The 16611-nt window shown below is 52.4% G+C and overlaps 2 protein-coding genes across 15 annotated transcripts in view; both read left to right on the top strand.

Moving 5' to 3' along the window:
* The first annotated feature begins 2320 nt into the window (after window positions 1–2320).
* On the top strand, window positions 2321–8957 carry PIANP (PILR alpha associated neural protein). Of its 3 annotated transcripts, none has more exons than XM_038576609.1 (6): window positions 2321–2390; window positions 4567–4626; window positions 4894–5405; window positions 6205–6286; window positions 7125–7346; window positions 7674–8957. In XM_038576609.1, exons 2-6 carry the CDS (start codon window positions 4610–4612, stop codon window positions 7693–7695), a joined length of 855 nt encoding a protein of 284 aa, XP_038432537.1. In that variant the 5' UTR covers window positions 2321–2390; window positions 4567–4609; the 3' UTR covers window positions 7696–8957. The 3 variants fall into 3 exon arrangements, with proteins under 3 accessions (XP_038432537.1, XP_038432538.1, XP_038432539.1); XM_038576610.1 differs by lacking the exon at window positions 2321–2390 and adding an exon at window positions 4271–4361; XM_038576611.1 differs by lacking the exon at window positions 2321–2390 and adding an exon at window positions 4435–4490.
* A 4269-nt stretch (window positions 8958–13226) lies between these two features.
* The window catches only part of ZNF384 (zinc finger protein 384), a 19494-nt gene continuing 16109 nt past the window's right edge, over window positions 13227–16611 (top strand). For 2 of the 12 annotated variants that reach the window (XM_038576590.1, XM_038576591.1), the window contains exon 1: window positions 13941–14581. The gene's annotated coding sequence lies outside the window, so the exon portion shown is untranslated. Of the gene's footprint in view, window positions 13379–13582; window positions 13645–13715; window positions 13783–13937; window positions 14582–16611 lie in introns of those variants that run through there. The other 10 variants (XM_038576583.1, XM_038576584.1, XM_038576586.1 and 7 more) reach the window with 10 other exon arrangements.

The raw sequence follows: 16611 nt of genomic DNA, 5'->3' as shown, positions 1-16611 counted from the left end.
GGCAAGTGTTTGGAGGGATGTGGGTGTGAGCAGAGACTCAACCTAAAGCATTCAGCACAGGGCAGAGATTAGGGAACGCAGGCAGATAGAGAGGAAAGGCAGGTGGAGAGCAGAGAAGAGAATGTGCAGGGGATCCAGATGAAGTTTACCAAGCAATAAATATTGAACATATACTATGTGCCAGGCTCTGAGGATACAAGGTGAACAAGACAAATATACTCTTTGTTCTCTAGGTTATGATGGCAGGGATGGGGGAGCAGGGGATGGAGCAAGGGAGGCAATAAACAGTAAACAAATATAAGATCATTTCAGAGAGTGATGAGTTGGAAAGACAATGAAACATTGAAGAAACAGAGTGGGTGACCGAATGACAAGAGAGAGCCCACCAGGTGAAGAGGAGAGTGAGGGGTAGGCAAAGAATTTCAGGAAGAGGTAGTCAAAAGTACCAGGGTGCTAAGGGAATCATTTCAGATATTCTAGAACATCAAGAGATCTGACCTGGCAGGAGCATTGTTTGAACATGGGGGAGGAGTACAAGTTGAAGGGCCTTTCCTAACAATGAGTTCAGATTTATTCCAAGCACAATGAAAAGCCACTCAAATATTTTACACAGGGAAGAGCATGATATGATTTAGATTATAAAAATATTACTAGAAAAAAAATATTACTAGATATTGTGAAGACTAGTTTGCAAAGAGCAAGAGCAGAAGCAAGCGACCACCTGAGAATCTATTGCGCTATTTCAGATGACAGATGATGGCTTGAACCAGGATGGAAGTAACAAAAGTGGAGAGAAGTGGATGGATTCAAGATACATTTTGCATGCAGAGCTCACAGACCTTGCTGGCAAAGTTGATACAGGGCAAGAACCAGTGAGAATAGGGAAAGGAGGAAAGAGATGTTTCCTAGGTTTTCAGCCTGAACAAGTAGTTGTCATATCCCAGGATGGGACACAAGGAGAGAAATAGATTGGCGGGGGAAGAATTCAAGCCATTTATTTTAGCCACATTAACTTCACATGGCTATTAGACATCCAAGTGGAGATGTCAAGCAGGCTGTTGGATAAATGAGTCTGGAGCTTTGGATATAAATTTAGGACTCGCTGACATTTACATAGTATTTAAGCCCTGGGACTGGATGACATCACTGGAGAGAGAATGTGGAAAGAGAGGAGAGCCAAGGACTGAGCCCTAGCAAGCACTAACATTTAGAGGTCGAGCAGAAGACTGAGAGGGAAAGCCAGTGAGATTGGAGGGAAACTAGGAGAGTGTGGTGTCCTGGAAGTGCAATCAAAATAAAACATGGTAGAGAGGGTTGGGGTAGGATAGAGAGTGGGGTTTGGGGAACTACTTTTGATAGAGGTTAGGGAAGGCCTCTCAGAGGAGCTGACATTGGATCTCAGGGAAATTTTAATGAAAAAAAAAAGTGAGTCATTGTGCAAAGGAGGGAGGCATTCCAGGCAGAGGAAACAGTGAGTGCCAAGGCCCAGTGGCAGATTAAGGTCCTCTAGTTCTAGGAACATAGATCAGGTCCAACGAAGCAGGGGCATGAAGAGTGTTAGGAGTGAATATCAGAAAGTAATCTCGTGGACAGGTCACAAAGGGCCTTGTAAGACAATAAGGAATTTGGATATTCCGAGGGCTAGAAAAGCTGAGTAATGCAACTTAATCTCCTTATTTTAAAGATCATTTGAGTTGCTTCTGGGAGAATGCACTGTATCAGGGCCATGGAATGAATGGAACGGGGATATCAAGCCTTTGGGATAATACAAGGATGGTTCGAGGTATTCACCCCCAGCCGCAGCCCCAGCCCCACCTAGATCCCCGGCGCTCCGCAATGTCCACCAGGGGCGAAACGGAGTTGGGGATGCAGAGCCTTAGGTGACTCAGAATCTCGGTAACTGACTGGAGTGACCTTGGGTATCCATGGAGTTGGGGCAAAGGGGTGGAGAAGCTGCTATTAGAACGCGGGGAATGAGACTGTCGGTCACCCTCTGCTCCCCTCTCCACCCGTCCACCTGCGACCCAGCCGAGTGCAACTCCTGCGGCGCGGCAGTAGGAGGGTTAAACCGTGCGTGGCCCACCGCGGGAGCGGGAGAGGCGGAGACCTTGCGCTCTGAGCTGCCGCGCCGAGCCCAGCCGAGCCGAGCGCAGCCCGAGCCGAGCCGAGCCGAGCCGAGCCGAGCATCTCCCGCCGCCGCCGCCGCCGCCGCCGCCGCCGCCGCCGCCGCCGCCGCCCCGCGCCCCGGGCGCCCCCCCCAACCTCTCCAGCGCCCCGGCTGCCGGCCAAGCCCCCCGACCATGCCCCGTGCCCCACAAGCCCCCGCGACCCCCCAGCCCCGTGCAGCCCCGAGCGCCCGCAGCTGTGGTGCCGCCGCGCCAGGCATGCAGGTGAGCGAGAGCCGGACCCCCCCGCCCCCGCCCGCGGGAGCCCGGCCCTGCCCTTCCCGACTCCGCGCCCTCGGCCCCCCGCCCGGGCTCGAGCCGCCTGCCCCTCGGCGCGCCTTCCCCGCGGTGCTCTCCAGCCCTCCGCGGGTCCCGACTCCATCCTGCCCTCCTGGCGCAGCGGTCCGCGTCCCCGCGGCTGCCTCCATCCCGCCTTCGGCTCAGCCCTCGGCTCCGGCATCCTTCTGTGTCGGGTTCCCTTTCTGCTCTCGACGCTGCCTCCCTCGCAGTCCCTTCGCTGACCTCCTGGTCCTCGTTTCTCCCCCCGCCCCCTCCCCACCGCCGCTCTCCAGCCTGTCGGGGGAGCCGGGCCTGTGGGAGGGGTGGGCCCGGGGCCGCGCTGGGGATGGGGCCTGGTTCCCCCACCCCGAGGCCCCCGCCCCACCCCCAGCTCGTCTCCTGCGCACAACAGGTCGGTGAGAAGCGAGGAGAGGGTGGGGGTGGCGCGCCAGGCTGGGGACTGCGGGCTTCCTGGAGGGGGTGGCTAAAGGGGGTGCGGGGCCCCGGGACTGGAGTTGACGTTGGGTGGTGGTTGGGGGGGGGGTGATGCACAACGCTGAGAGGCAAGTGAGTCCTGGAGTCAGCTGGCCACCGATGTCCCCGTGAGCCCTTCTCCGCTTCACTGGTTCGCTCTAACCTCCTCCTTCCCTCCCTCCCTCCTTCCCTCCCTCCAGCTTCCTAAGCTTCCCGGCCCTCGCCCCCTTAGCCCACCAGGCTCCCACCCCTATCTCGTTCCAGAGCTCCATATCCCTTTACATCTGAAGAAGCACTTTCCAACTCCTCCATCTTTGCTGCTCAGCTGTCATCCCCAGTCCCTTCCTCTTCTCATTTTATCCTCAGCATGATGTTCTCTCCTCTTCCATTCCCTTGTTCCCGGTCTCTGGTCTTCACTCCTTTTCTGTCTTCCCCCTCCACTCTCTCCACTTGCCATTCTGTCTAGACCTTTCCTTTCTTGTCCTCCTGCCCTTCCCCCATCTTCCCCTGATCCTGTGACCCCTTGGCCCTCGACCCCTTGGCCTTCGAGGCTTCCCTCTCTCACCTGTACTCTTATTCTCCCTGCAGCATCCTCCAGGCTTCCAGGCTTCTGTACCCACCCCCTTCCCAGTCCACTCTTTCAGGCAGACTCCTCTCCCTCACCCCATGCTCTGTACTCACTTCTTCACCTTCCTTCTCTCTTCACTCCTAACCAGCCCTTCCTCTCTCAGCCTCTAACCCCTCGCCCCTCTCCCCACTGCCCTCTTAGCCTTGCCCTTCCCCAGATTTTCCCATCATATTCTCCTGATCTTCTCTGGGAGCACTTAATGTGCAGATTTAGACCAGAATCTTGAGGATCCAGGGTGTCCTATCCTCCTCCACTCTGAGGAGTCTGGCCCCCCTGGGTCTAACCCCCTCAGCTCTGAGAACATTTCCTTTCTCTTTCAAAAACCGACCACCCAGATTTTCCCAGGACTCTACCCAGGAGAGCTACATTTGAGGGGGTGACCTCTCCCCAGCTCCACTTCCCTTCAGAGAGCACCTATGCATTGGATGATTTAACATTGAGCAAAAATTATACTCTGTAGTTTCTCTCCCACCCACCTCTGTCTCTCTCTGTCTCTTGCTTTCCATCCCTCCATCCCCTACACCCCTACTGCTGAAGAGGTAGATTCCCTAGGGCTCATCATAAGAGAAATGCTGGGGACTCCAAGCAGGCTGGACAGACTGGGGTCCTCCCCTTGTGTGCATGCCACGCACACATTCACAGACACTCTGATTGACTTCCTCTTCCCTCCCCCACCCTCAGGCTCCCTCCCTAGCGGTAGGTGCTCAAGGAATCACAAGGTTCTTGGCTCTAAATTAAGCTCCAACAAGAGCTTGGAGCTGTGGGCAGAGGAAGTGAGAAGGAAGGAAGCCAGAGAAATAAGAGTACACTCCGAGGTGGGGAAGTTGCAGGGATCTCTGGGCAGTTGTAGATAGGGGCTGGGGGCTAGATAAGAAACACTTTGGGAGCCCCCCACCCACCCAAGGATGAAAAGTGGCAGCTGGCAGCCTGGGAGACAGATCCGGGTAGGACTGGTGGCTGAATGAAATGGGAAAGCACTCAGGGCAGAGTTGGGATGTGACGACCCCCTCTCTCCCCCAGTAAAGGCTGAAAATCTGGGTCACAGCTGAGGAAGAGCTTGGACATGCAGTCCAAAATGTGGTAAGTCTGGCTCAGCAGATGGAACCTGGAGGCCACTGCTCCTGGGGTCTGGGGCCCCTTCCCTCCTATGTCTGCCCTGGGCCTTCCCTCCTGAGGACCAGACCCAAGGGAAGGAAATGAGGAAATGAGGCCAGTCTTTCCAAGGCCCACCTGCTTTTCCAGAGAACGCTGGAGGGAGGCAGCGGGATCTCTGGTATGAGCCTGTGCTCCCCACATATTAGCCTGAGACAGGCTTGTGTCTCACCACCTTTCTCTCCCTTCTTGCAGGCCTGCACTGCTGCTGTCCTACCTCCTCCCTCTTTGGCCACTGCTCTTGCTGCCCCTCCCACCACCTGCTCAAGGTTCCTCCTCCTCCCCTCGAACCCCACCAGCCCCAGCCCGGCCCCCCTGTGCCCGGGGAGGCCCCTCTGCCCCACGCCATGTGTGCGTGTGGGAGCGGGCACCCCCACCGAGCCGATCCCCTCGGGTCCCAAGATCGCGTCGGCAAGTCCTGCCGGGCACTGCACCCCCTGCCACCCCATCTGGCTTTGAGGAGGGGCCACCCTCCTCTCAGTATCCCTGGGCTATTGTATGGGGCCCTACAGTGTCTCGAGAGGATGGGGGGGACCCCAACTCTGCCAATCCTGGATTTCTGCCCCTGGACTATGGTTTTGCAGCCCCCCATGGGCTGGCAACCCCACACCCCAACTCAGATTCCATGCGGGGTGATGGAGATGGGCTCATCCTTGGAGAAGCACCTGCCACCCTGAGGCCTTTCCTTTTCGGGAGCCATGGGGAAGGTGAGTGGGAGCAGGAGAGGCTGATGGAGGGTACGAGGTGTAGGGAGGCTGGCTGAAGGGCCACGACAGAGATCTTGTCTGCTAGTTCCTCCCACAAATGTGTCAGGCACTGTGCTGGCACAGGGGGGCGGAGATGAAATGCCCTCTGAGCCCTGGAGGAACTCAGGTCCACTGGAGAAGACAGATGTGTAAACGCTCAGGGAAGAGTCAATATAATAAATGCTCTAATAGAGGCACACACAGCATGTTTTTAGCAAAAGAGGCAAGGGAGAGATTACTGGTGCCTGGGGATCAGGACACCTTCCAAGAACTGACATTGGAGCTGGACCTTGAAAATGGAGTGGGAGTATTCCATGCAGAAGAACACTGTGAATGAAAGGGATCTTCAGGGTGACATCTCAGCTCAAGGAATGCCAAGATAGGACCACTAGTTTGGGGGTGGGGCTAGTACAGGGATGGACATTCCTACCCCTAGTTTCTATGCAGATAGAGGGGTTCTCTCTGACCTTGGAGCCTCCTCCTCACCGCATGTATACAGAAGATTTGGGAACATAGAGGAGAACTAAAAACTTCAGTGAAAGCTGATGCTAAGAATAAAGGGGGGAGGGTGGGGTTCAAGAAAGCAGAAAGAGTTGGGCAATGTAGATTTGAATAGCAACTCTGCAAGTTTATTGAACTTGAAGCTTAATTCCCCCCCCACCCCCCAGCTCCAAGTTTATTGAACTTGAAGCTTAATCCCCCCCACCCCCCAGCTCCTACCACCTCAGGCCTCCTAAAATTTTCTCCCCACCCCAATCAGGTGTGGATCCCCAGCTCTATGTCACAATTACCATCTCCATCATTATTGTTCTTGTGGCCACTGGCATCATCTTCAAGTTCTGGTAAGCTGCGGGGAGGAGGGTGCTGGCGGATGGGGATCTAATGTTTGGTAGTGTTTGGTTGGAAGAAGGGCAGGAGCAAGGGCCACATATTTGCTGGAGGTGGGAGAGAAAGTGGTGGATTTAGGCAAGGAAGACCTTGGGAAAAGGTGGTAAGGATTTGATGTGGGAGACAGAAATTGGGGCAAATTCCTTTTCCCAAGGAAACACATGGATAATGGGAGAGGCAGGGGAATTATGTGCACTGGGGGGCTTGCAAAGGGATGCCTACGCGGGCATCCCTTGTCCCCATTTCCTCCAAGACAGAGAAAACGGACCCATTCTGCAGAGCCCCTTTTTGGAGCTGCCTGGAGAGGAGGGAGAAAGTCTGGAGCTTTCTTTGCATGCATTTAATAAGGGGTCACTCAGTCCTTCACACTTTACTGAGAATCATTAGACTCAGGTGTCCAGGTCATTAGCTGATTTTGAACTAGAACTAAACCAAACCTTCCAGGCACCTGCTAAGGAGAGAAATGGCTCTCCTGGGAATGCATGGGGGACGGGGCAATTCTGGGAGACTGTGTTGGTGGGGAGGAGGTACTGATTCTGTGGATCTGGACCAGGTCTGGAGGATTGTTTACACCCCTGGCCGCCTGGAGGTAGAGAAAGTAGCTTTATGAACACTCAGTCTCCAGATATTTCTTATAAGGAACTGTTAAGAGGCCAGTTTCTCTGCTGTAGGATATTGGGGGAGGATGGGGGAGGATATTGTCTGAGGGAGGATGGGGGTGGCCAGCACTGCAGGCCCAGGATGGGGGTTTCTTAAATGTGTGAGAGAACCTCTTTCCTTCCCGTGTACCAGCTGGGACCGAAGTCAGAAGCGGCGCAGGCCCTCTGGGCAGCAAGGTGCCCTGAGGCAGGAAGAGAGCCAGCAGCCGCTGACAGACCTGTCCCCAGCTGGGGTCACTGTGCTGGGGGCCTTCGGGGACTCGCCTACCCCCACCCCTGACCATGAGGAGCCCCGAGGGGGACCCCGGCCTGGGATGCCCCAGCCCAAGGGGGCTCCAGCCTTCCAATTGAACCGGTGAGGGCAGGGGCCAAGGGCTGGGAGGGCTGGGAGGTAAGGCAACTTTGGTCCATGGCCTTGGTTGGGAGAGCTCCCTCCTGGGTGGGCGGGGAGAAGGTAGACCTACATCCCCTCACAACTCCTGGCCCTCCCTAGGACTGGACTAGATCCTCTCTAGGGGACCCTTCCTTCTCCCACTCTCTGTGGATCTCTGTCCTGTTCTCACGTTGTCGTTTAACTCAACTCTGCCCTCTTCTCCTTGAGTCCCTTTCTTTGCCTTGGACTTCCCTTCGATTCTGGCCTACCCAGTGGTTCCTGACTGTGCCCTTTCCCTCTTCCTCTCAGGATCCCCCTGGTGAATCTGTGATGCCCCCTCAATGTTGGGGTGCCGCCAAGCAGGAGGCCGAGGGGCCAGCATAGCCCCCATCCCACTGAGGGTGGGACAGCTGTGGGAGCTGGGGCCACGGGTACTCCTGGCTCCTGCCCTTGCACACCACCCTGGAACCCTCACTGGCCCCATAGGTGATCCTAGCTGCTCACCCTCCTCTAGGTGGGGGCCTCACATATTTGTGGCTTCTGGTCCCCCATCCCTACCCTTGCACACTCACATGAAAGCCTTGCACACTCACCTCCACCCTCCCAGGCCATCGCACACACTTGTGCTCTTGTACAGCCAGTCTTCTGCACCCTCTCTCCACCCACACCACCCTTCCAATCCCTCACATTTCTCCCTTCGTTTCACACTTTTCACTCTCTCTTCCTCTCACACTCCATGCTCAGCTCAGTTGCTCAGTGGTCAGTGGGTGACTTTCCTGTTACCTCTCACAAGCATTTCCTGGCCCATGTTGTGGTGTTGTGTGTTGTGCTCACACTCTCCCTCATGAACACCCACTGATCTCGTTTCTGTGGCCTCTGCATGCTGCCCCAGAGGTGGGTGGGAGGTGAGCTGGGCGCTTCTCTGCCCGCATCTGTCACGGTCCCATCCCATTCCATATCATGTGTTTTGTTGTCTCCCCCATCCCACTCCAAGGGCGTGCTCATTACCCTGAGGGCTCCCCCATGGGAATGGGGGTAGTGAGGCCCCAAGCTTCTCCCCCCCAACTGCTAAATTCTGTTGTCTGGAAGATGGGTTTTGGGGAGTCACCTGCTGCACTACACAAGAAAGGGGCTCCCATTTGCCCTTCCTTTCCTCCTAAGTCCCTTTTGTCTTATCTGTCTGGCTGTCTGTGTGTGGGTCACTGGAATTCAGAGTCCCTGAGCCAGTCCTCTACTTCCCAGCCTCCCTGGGGGCCTCCCTAACTCCACCTAGGCTGCCAGGGACTGGGGCCTACTGGTTCAAGGCCATCGGGAGCTCTGCCTCCCAATCTATCCCTCCTTTTCCTGGGCTCCCTCACACTCCTCCTCTCCTCCCTCCTTGGTTCTTCCACTCTCCTTCTTTTTGCCTGTCTCCCTTCTCCTCATATTTGTCCCTACTTCTCACCATTTTTCCGCCTTCCTCCCTTCTTCCTCTCTTACCTGGCTCCTATGCTGTGATATATATTTTTGTATTATCTTTCTTCTTGTGGTGATAATCTTGAATTCTTGTGGGATGTAAGTTTCAAAATTTTCAAATAAAGCCTTTGCAAGATACTGGAGTTAGTTCTGCTTATGAACTCTGAAGAGAGGAGAGGGAGCAGGCAACAGGCAGCCAAGAAGGGAGGAAAAGAAGGATGGGGGTTTGAAAGGAACCCCTTAAGACTCTGTGTGACATGGGCTGCTCCAACCTGGAATTAGGGTTCCTGGGTTTTTGTTTTGTTTTGTTTTTAAGGGGGGAGAGGGGCAAAGGGAAATGGAGAAAGAGAATTTTAAGCAGGCTTCCAGCCCAGTAGGGAGCCTGATATGGGGCTTGATCTCATGACTCTGAGATTCTGACCTGAGCTGAAGTCAAGAGTCATATGCCTAAACTACTGAGCCATCCAGGCGCCCCGTGGGCTTTGACTTGGAACAGAATGGAAGAAGAAACTGAAGGGAGCAGCCAGAGCAAGAGAAACTAGAAGAGTGGCTTGCTTGTTACTTGCCAGTAAAGGTCAAGAGAGACCATAAGAAAGGAGACAGAGAACCTGGGTGGCTCAGCGGTTGAGCGTCTGCCTTTGGCTCAAGGCGTGATCCCGGAGTCCCACATCAGGCTCCCTGCATGGAGCCTGCTTCTCCCTCTGCCTGTGTCTCTGCCTCTCTCTCTCTGTGTCTCTCATGAATAAATGAATAAAATCTTAAAAAAAAAAAAAAGGAGACAGAGAAAAGGAACAGGCAATGAAGCCAGCAAGAAAAGGAGTGAGCTGATAAGACAGACGGAGGGTAAAGGGTGAAAGGAAGAGAAAAAATGGAGTAAAGGGGAAGAGGTGAGAGGGGCCACAAGGAGGCTGCTCTTCTTGGTGTATTTTCAGCCTCGCTCCTGAACTTGTCCGCATCTACAGCTGCCCTCCAAAAGCTGTGCAGCTTTAGAACCCCTGTGGTTAACTCTCACTAGCTTTCTCCCCCTCCGCTCTGCCCTAAGAGAAAGGAACTGCTAGGGTACAAGGGCAGGATCAAGGGGTATGTTTGGGGGAGGGAACAGGCTGCCCAGCTGGGATCAGTCACCTCTGAGCCCCCCATTCTAGGTTTGGCTCTAGTGAAAGCCCTGCTTAAGCCCACATATCAGCCTCTCAGCTGTTGCTAAGTTCCATTGCCATGGTAACCACCCAGGTCCCATTTCTCCCCCCACCCCCATCTGTGCCCCACTTGCTCCCTGGAAATGGGGAGCTCCTGGGAGGAGAGGATACTGTTATGAGCCAAGGGCAGCCTGGGTTATCCCAGACTCTGAATGCCTCCAAGCATTTTGCAGCTGGAATTAGGAGTGTATAGGTGTTGGTAGGTGTATGTTTTAGGTGTTGGGGAACTTTCCTGTCTACTCAAGGAAGTGTGTGTGAATCCATATAGCATACAATGGCGAGGGGAGGAGGGAGCATATTTCTCAAGACCAGAGCAGCACATTTGGGGTATCAGACTCCCTGAGAAAAACAGTGCTACAGAAGAAAAAGCCAGAGCAGGAGCAAGGAGTGATGAGCCAACCAAAAGCAGAGGTGTAAAGCCAACAAACTGCTGAGGAGGGCTCAGAGTCAACTCAGAGAGGCCTAAAGAGAGCCCAGTGGCAGCTGGCAGAGGGAGAGGGCTGGATGGAATGGGAGGGTGCAGGAAAAGGTGCTGAGGACATGGGTCGGGGGCAGTGAGGGATGAATCTGAGGTGGATGGGAGAAGAAGCCTCACTAACCTTTCCCTTCTTTCCCCCCAGGAATCTAGTCCTTGTCAGGTGGGGGGTGGGGAGGAGCTCAAGTGCCTGGAGAGCACACCACCGCTCTATCACCCTCTGCAACTGTAGTTCTTCAGAGGGACAGTGTGACCCCGAGGCTCATCCATATGCAAAAGGCATGCATGAAGGCCCCTAATGAAGAGGGAATTAATTATTGCCTGATTAGCCTGCTGTTTCTCTAAATTTAAATAAATTAAAATACACCAGCAAGACACTGGGAAATCCTCACCTGTTCCTTCTCCCGAAATGCCCTCCTTCCCCGTGGAAAGTCAGATGGCAGGGAAAGACAGAGGAGAAAGGAGACGTCCTAGTCTCCTGAGCTGTCCTAAAGGAACTATCCCAAACTAGATCACATTGTCAGAATAATCAGGATGAGTTGGGAGGCCCTGGGGAACAGATCCTAACTTTTATCTTTCATGAAGTTGAAACAGACTATGGGGCCTTTGGAGGTCCTTGAAGGTAGCAAGTGGTAGAGCAGAGAGTCACTGCTTAGTGACAGACCAAGAACACAAACAATGGCCATATGACCTTTTTGGTTCTTGGAAGCCACACATCACAAGCACCACTGGGACCAGTATCTCTCATCACTATGCTTTCTTTGCCTCCTGAGCTGTGCATCAAATGACTCAGCCCATTTTTCTGGAATGCTTACCATTATGGCTCAGACCAAACCAGGAAATGGGGAAGCCCCCAGGAGGAGGGATCTCCCAGGCAGAGCTCAGGGTGTGGAAGTGATTCAAGATGGAAACAGTGTGCCAGCTGGAAAACCCCAGGCTAAAATTAACAGCCCTCCTCCCCCTACGCCCCACATTTATCTCTAAAGCTCTTCTCTAAGGAGTTCAAAGCACTTTAAAATCTGGCTTCTTATATAGCAAGGGCAGAAGCAGGGCTGACAGTTGGAGACTTGGAGGCTCAGCGAGTACCTGTTAATGAAAATAGGAAAAGAACAAGAGGAGAACCAGGACTTAAGAGTGATTACTATGATTTTGCTCTCACTTCTCTATCTCAGCCTCCAAAATTGACGTTTCTGGAATTAGCAATTCTAACCCATGCAGCAACTAGGTCTGGTCACATCTGAGCCCTTAAGATCTTATCCTGCCAACTGTTGCTCCTCAGTTAACACAGACTGAGTACAGAGCCCCAAAGTGTGATCGAGACAGTAGACACTTTCTAAAAAAAAAAAGATACAAACTATAATGACAAACCAAAGATACCTATCTTCTATTTAAACATTTAACTTAACTATTTTTAGGCATCCTTGGTACTTCCTTGCTGTGATTTTGGAAAAAAAAAAAAAAAAGGACCATTTAAATCTTCAGAGTCTAATTTTCATTATCCATAAAGTAGATAATTAAAAATAAATTTATTTTTATTTGACTTATTTTCTTTTCCTTTTTTTTTTTTTTTTTGACTTATTTTCTTTTCTAAGCAAAGGGCTATTACTGTTAGTAGGGGGGACTTCAATTCTGCTTCAGCCAAAATAGAGCTCAGCTCAGGGGATCCTGGCCAGATCACGGTGAAGACAGCATTCATTTACTCAAAAGCATGTATTTATGCACCATCTACTATGCACTCAGCAAAGCAGTGGGAAGGATGCCATGTACGAGACTGTTTCTTCCCTGAGGAACTGACAAGTTTGCTGAAGAGTCAAATATATGAAATAGTTAAAAGAGCAACAAAAGGTACAGACTAAATGCTGTGGAAATTCAGAGAAAGAAATCGTTATGCGTTCGAGCAATCCCGTAAGGCTTCCTGAAAAGAGTTCATATCGTGTTCATTTATGGAACAAACGTTTCCTGACCACTTACTAAATGCCAGGCTCTGAGGATACAGGGGTGAACAACTCAAAGCGCTTGCCCTCATGGAGCCGATATTCCAGCAGGAAGAGGTGAACAGCAAACGATCTATCGGGGGTGATGAGTGCTGTATTTAAAGGTAGAGCAAGGTGAGGAGATAGAGATTGGGGGGTGGAGGGCAACAAGAACACAGAGACCGAAGGCCAAGAGCACTGGTGTGCTCAGGGAGGTCATCAGTTACTCTGGGGGGCCTAAGCCCCTACTGAGGGACCACGGAAAACAACTGACACATCCTCATCCCTTCCTGCAATTCAAAGCACTGAGACATTCTTGAGAACAAAACGAAAAACAGTGGCAACTTCCTACCTCAGTCTATTTTACACTGAGAGAAGGGAAACGGACCCACCGTCATTTAAGAACCCCTACCTCCCTACCTCCCTACCTCCCTATCGCCTCCCGTACCTGATGCATAATTCATAAACCTGTCGGCTTCCACCCTCCCACTTCCCCAGAAGTCCCTTCCGGAAGCCCGGGACAGCACTTCTGAAGGTTCAGCTTCTGCCCTTAGCGGAACCCGCCTCCGCTTCCGTTGTGACGTCACATCCACACAGGGCTCTCTCGCGTCCCCGCAGAAGCCACTTCCGCCCCTACTTTTCGTAACTTCCGCCCTGAGACTCCCAGAGCGCTGGCAGCGCCGGATGTGCTCTGCCGCTCCCGGAAGTGACTCGACCTTTGCATTCCCTCCCTCCCTTTCCCCATTACCGCCCCCCCTGCATTGCCATTTCCCTCCCTCCCCCCCTTTTCGTTTCCGGCGCTCCCGCCTTCTCTCCGCCGCAGCTCTACTCCGAGTCTGTTGGGGGGAGGGAGGGAGGGAGGGGGCGTGGAGGGATCGGGGTTCTCGGGAGCACGAGCTGCAGCACCACTTCCGGGTGAGTGTTAGAGGAGGGAGGGAGGGGGGCCACCCACTGCCTCGCGCCCCCGCCCTGCGGGTGTCTCGCGCGCATTCCGTGCGTGTGAGTGTGTGGGTCTGTCTCGCGCCGAAAGTGCGTGCCCGCGCGCTCCGCCTCGCGCTCTCCCCCCTCCCCTCGCCCCCTGCTGGTCCTCCCGCCCCACTCGGCTCCCTCCTTTCCCAGCAAACGCCGCCCCTCCCGCGCTCTGGCTCAGGCTCTGGCGCCGCCGCAGCCGTCGCCGCCGGGTGAGTCTCGCGCCGCTGCAGCCGGCGCGCGCCAAGCTCTCTGCTCCTCCCCCCTCCCCTTTTCCTTGGGGGGGGGCGTGGAAGGGGGGGGTCCACGGTGTGACTGTATGTGTGTCCGTCCCGGAACCGGAAGTGGTTGTGAGGAGCGGGCGATGGGGAGGAATGGGGGGGCTTAGGGGGCGGGTGTCTGTCTGGTGGGTGGCAGAGTTTAGCTCCCTGGAGGGGAAGGAGGGACGTCCCAAAGAAGGGTCTTTCAGGAAGGGGTGGGGGGCGACATCAGGGGAAGGCTCCCGGGGGCTGTCTCGGGGGAGCGAAGGTTTTGGGGGGACAGCTGGGGTCTCCAATAGATAGACCCCTGTGCAGGCTGAGGGAGGTACTTCTTGGCGCAAGGCCTTGGGTAGGCAGGGGCGAAGTCCTCGCACAAGTGGGGGGAAGCCAGAGGAAGTGGCCGGGCCTGAACTGGCACTGTGCCTGACACAAGGGCTTGTGCATCCCCCCTGGCCTTCAGCTTTGCCTTCTGAGCCAGTCCTCAGAGGGCAGGGGCCCATCTCTTCCTCCACCTCTTCTCTTCTCTGACCCCTGGTGACCTGTGGCCCTGGGGAAGAAAGAAGAGCCAGTATCTCAGCCCAGGAGTGGAACCCAAACACGGGTGATAGAGTTCACCTTAGTTCCTGGGAATTGGATTTATTTCTCTTGTATCCACATAGTGGGTGGCACTGCACTCCTTACCATACCATTGCACCTTTGGATTGTTGGTTCGGGGTCTGCCTGCCTTCCAGACTGACTGCTGACAGTGGAAAGAATTCCTGAGGTTCTCCGCAGTTCTCTGGTGGCTGCACCCTTACTGGCCCCTGTAACCCAGACGATTTGTTTACAGAAAGTTCAGGAGCCCTGGAAAGGAGAAGGAATAAGACGACAGGAGGAAGAGAGAGAGAGGGTAAGACAATTTTGGGTTAATGGCTTTTCTGGTTTGGGAGGAGAAGGGGTCATAATTAAATGGGCTTCTTGGGGGACAATGTGACAGAGTCCTTCTAGTAATAACAATTGTGATACTGGTGTTTGCTGTGAGAGGAAGATTAATTCTTGAAGATACCCAGGAAGTTTTTGTGTATAAAGTTAGCACTGTATCCCCATCACTTTCCCTTCCCACTAGTATTCAGAAATGATTTATGAAATGCCCAAGTGAAGTCACTAAATAGAGTTGCACTGTGTCCAAAGGAGGAATTTATTCTGCTCTGGGGACAAATGGGCCCCAGTGGCCAGTATAGTCTTTGTGGTCTAGCTTATGGAATTGCTTTCCTGTGTTTGGAACAAGCAGAGTTGAGTTTAGAGTGGGGTTTATATTCTTAGTATCAAGTGGACCTGTTGAGTTAGTTAAATCTGTGACAAAGGGTTATTTCAGTTTGATGTGTCAGGGTGAAGTTTTCAGGAAAGGAATACAAAACAAATTTCATCTGTGGGTGCTTTGAAGGCAAGTGGATAAAATTGTATGGAGTGAACTTCAGAAGTAGGTCTGGAAGAATTCAAAATAATGAAGTTTGATGGTGGTAGAATTTTAGGTAGTCTAGAAATGACAATGTGAGATCCACCAGAGTTTGAGTTCAGAGTCTCTAATCCTAGAGGTGTCTTGTAAGAACTGATTCCAGTCTGGTTTATAAAACTTATTCCCCATCGATTTCTGAGCCAAGTTGATAATTAAATATTAAGTGCACATTTCCTCTTCTGTAACTGCCCCACCCCCTTTCCCCTGCCCACTTTTTTGGGGGGTCTTGTATTTTCCAGATCCATCATTTGTAGTGGAATGGGCAGGACAGGGGAACCACTATGCTCTTCTTCCCACAAGGTACTGGGTACCATGGTCCAGTGGTACCCAGGGTAGAAGTTGCTGGCTCTGATTGCAAACTGTGTGGTGACAGTGATCCTGTGGGTGTGTTTGGGCATGGTGTGACGATCTTTCCCAGTAGGATTGGGATAAACCTGTTCTGAGTTCACAGATGGTAGGAAGGCCACAGATTGTATTGGGATGGTCCTTCGTGAATACCCTTAGAAGTTGAGGAAGATTTTGTTATCTTACTGAGAAAAAAAAAAAAAAGGTTCACTCTGTTTCTTCATTTCAAATCCTTAGCTAATATCGCAGCCTTTCTGCAATTGTGCATTTTGGAGCAGTTTTTCACTGTAGAGTGTCTGAAGTCTGTGGGTCAAGTTCTTTTCTGTAGTTGAGTTTGACTTGATTGTTCTTTGAATCTCTTATTTATTGTTAGTGCTTCCAGTTGATGATTACTAAGCTGGAGGCTATAGATCTGGTACTTTTGGTAGTACCTTTGTAATTATGTGGTCTTTACGTAATTGTCAGTAATTGTCACTAGTAGTCCTCGGCACATGGAAGTATTTCCCTAACTCTCTTCATTTCGGGAGCACTTGAAGCATTTTATTCTTTTTCTTTTTTGAGCTGCCTCCCATCACCATATGCCTTATGAATTTGTTTTAAGGGGTTTATTCTCCTCCATTCTCTCTCTACTCAAATAGAAACTTAGTAGAATAGTAAATTACTCAGAGTCAACCACTGATGTGGGACCCAGAATTAGATTCCAGAAGTCTTGATTTCTAGGTTCATTCTCCAGCTACTACACTTGGTTGGCACAAGTCTTTCATGATTTTCTAAAGACTTGTTGCGTTAAGAGAATATTGCTTTCCTGAGGAAAAGTCAGGCTTTATCTGAAAAAATAACAATTTTTAAAAATGCAGTTAAGTACCAGAAAAGAGATTGTGGTCTTTTGCCATGTCTGTGAAAACCACATGGTGCAGGCACTGAGAACTTTGTTCCTGGATGGCTGGTAGCAGTATGGAAGGATGGACAGATGGACAAAGCTTTGGTGCAGGAGTTCAAGTCCTACTAAATGTTCTGTGGGTGTTACTTAATATTGTCTTTTTTGTTCACCTCCTCAGTGCTTCCAAGATTTCTTTTGA

This window comes from Canis lupus, chromosome 27, assembly GCF_011100685.1.
Source record: "Canis lupus familiaris isolate Mischka breed German Shepherd chromosome 27, alternate assembly UU_Cfam_GSD_1.0, whole genome shotgun sequence".
NCBI lineage: Eukaryota > Metazoa > Chordata > Mammalia > Carnivora > Canidae > Canis > Canis lupus.
The sequence above is the reverse complement of the archived record's forward strand: the minus strand, read 5'-3'. Positions and strand labels throughout refer to the sequence as shown.

Coding starts and splice junctions, on each gene's coding strand:
- PIANP (XM_038576609.1), top strand. Junction 5,406..6,204: donor TTTCGGGAGCCATGGGGAAG/GTGAGTGGGAGC, acceptor CACCCCAATCAG/GTGTGGATCCCCAGCTCTAT. Junction 6,287..7,124: donor GGCATCATCTTCAAGTTCTG/GTAAGCTGCGGG, acceptor CCCGTGTACCAG/CTGGGACCGAAGTCAGAAGC.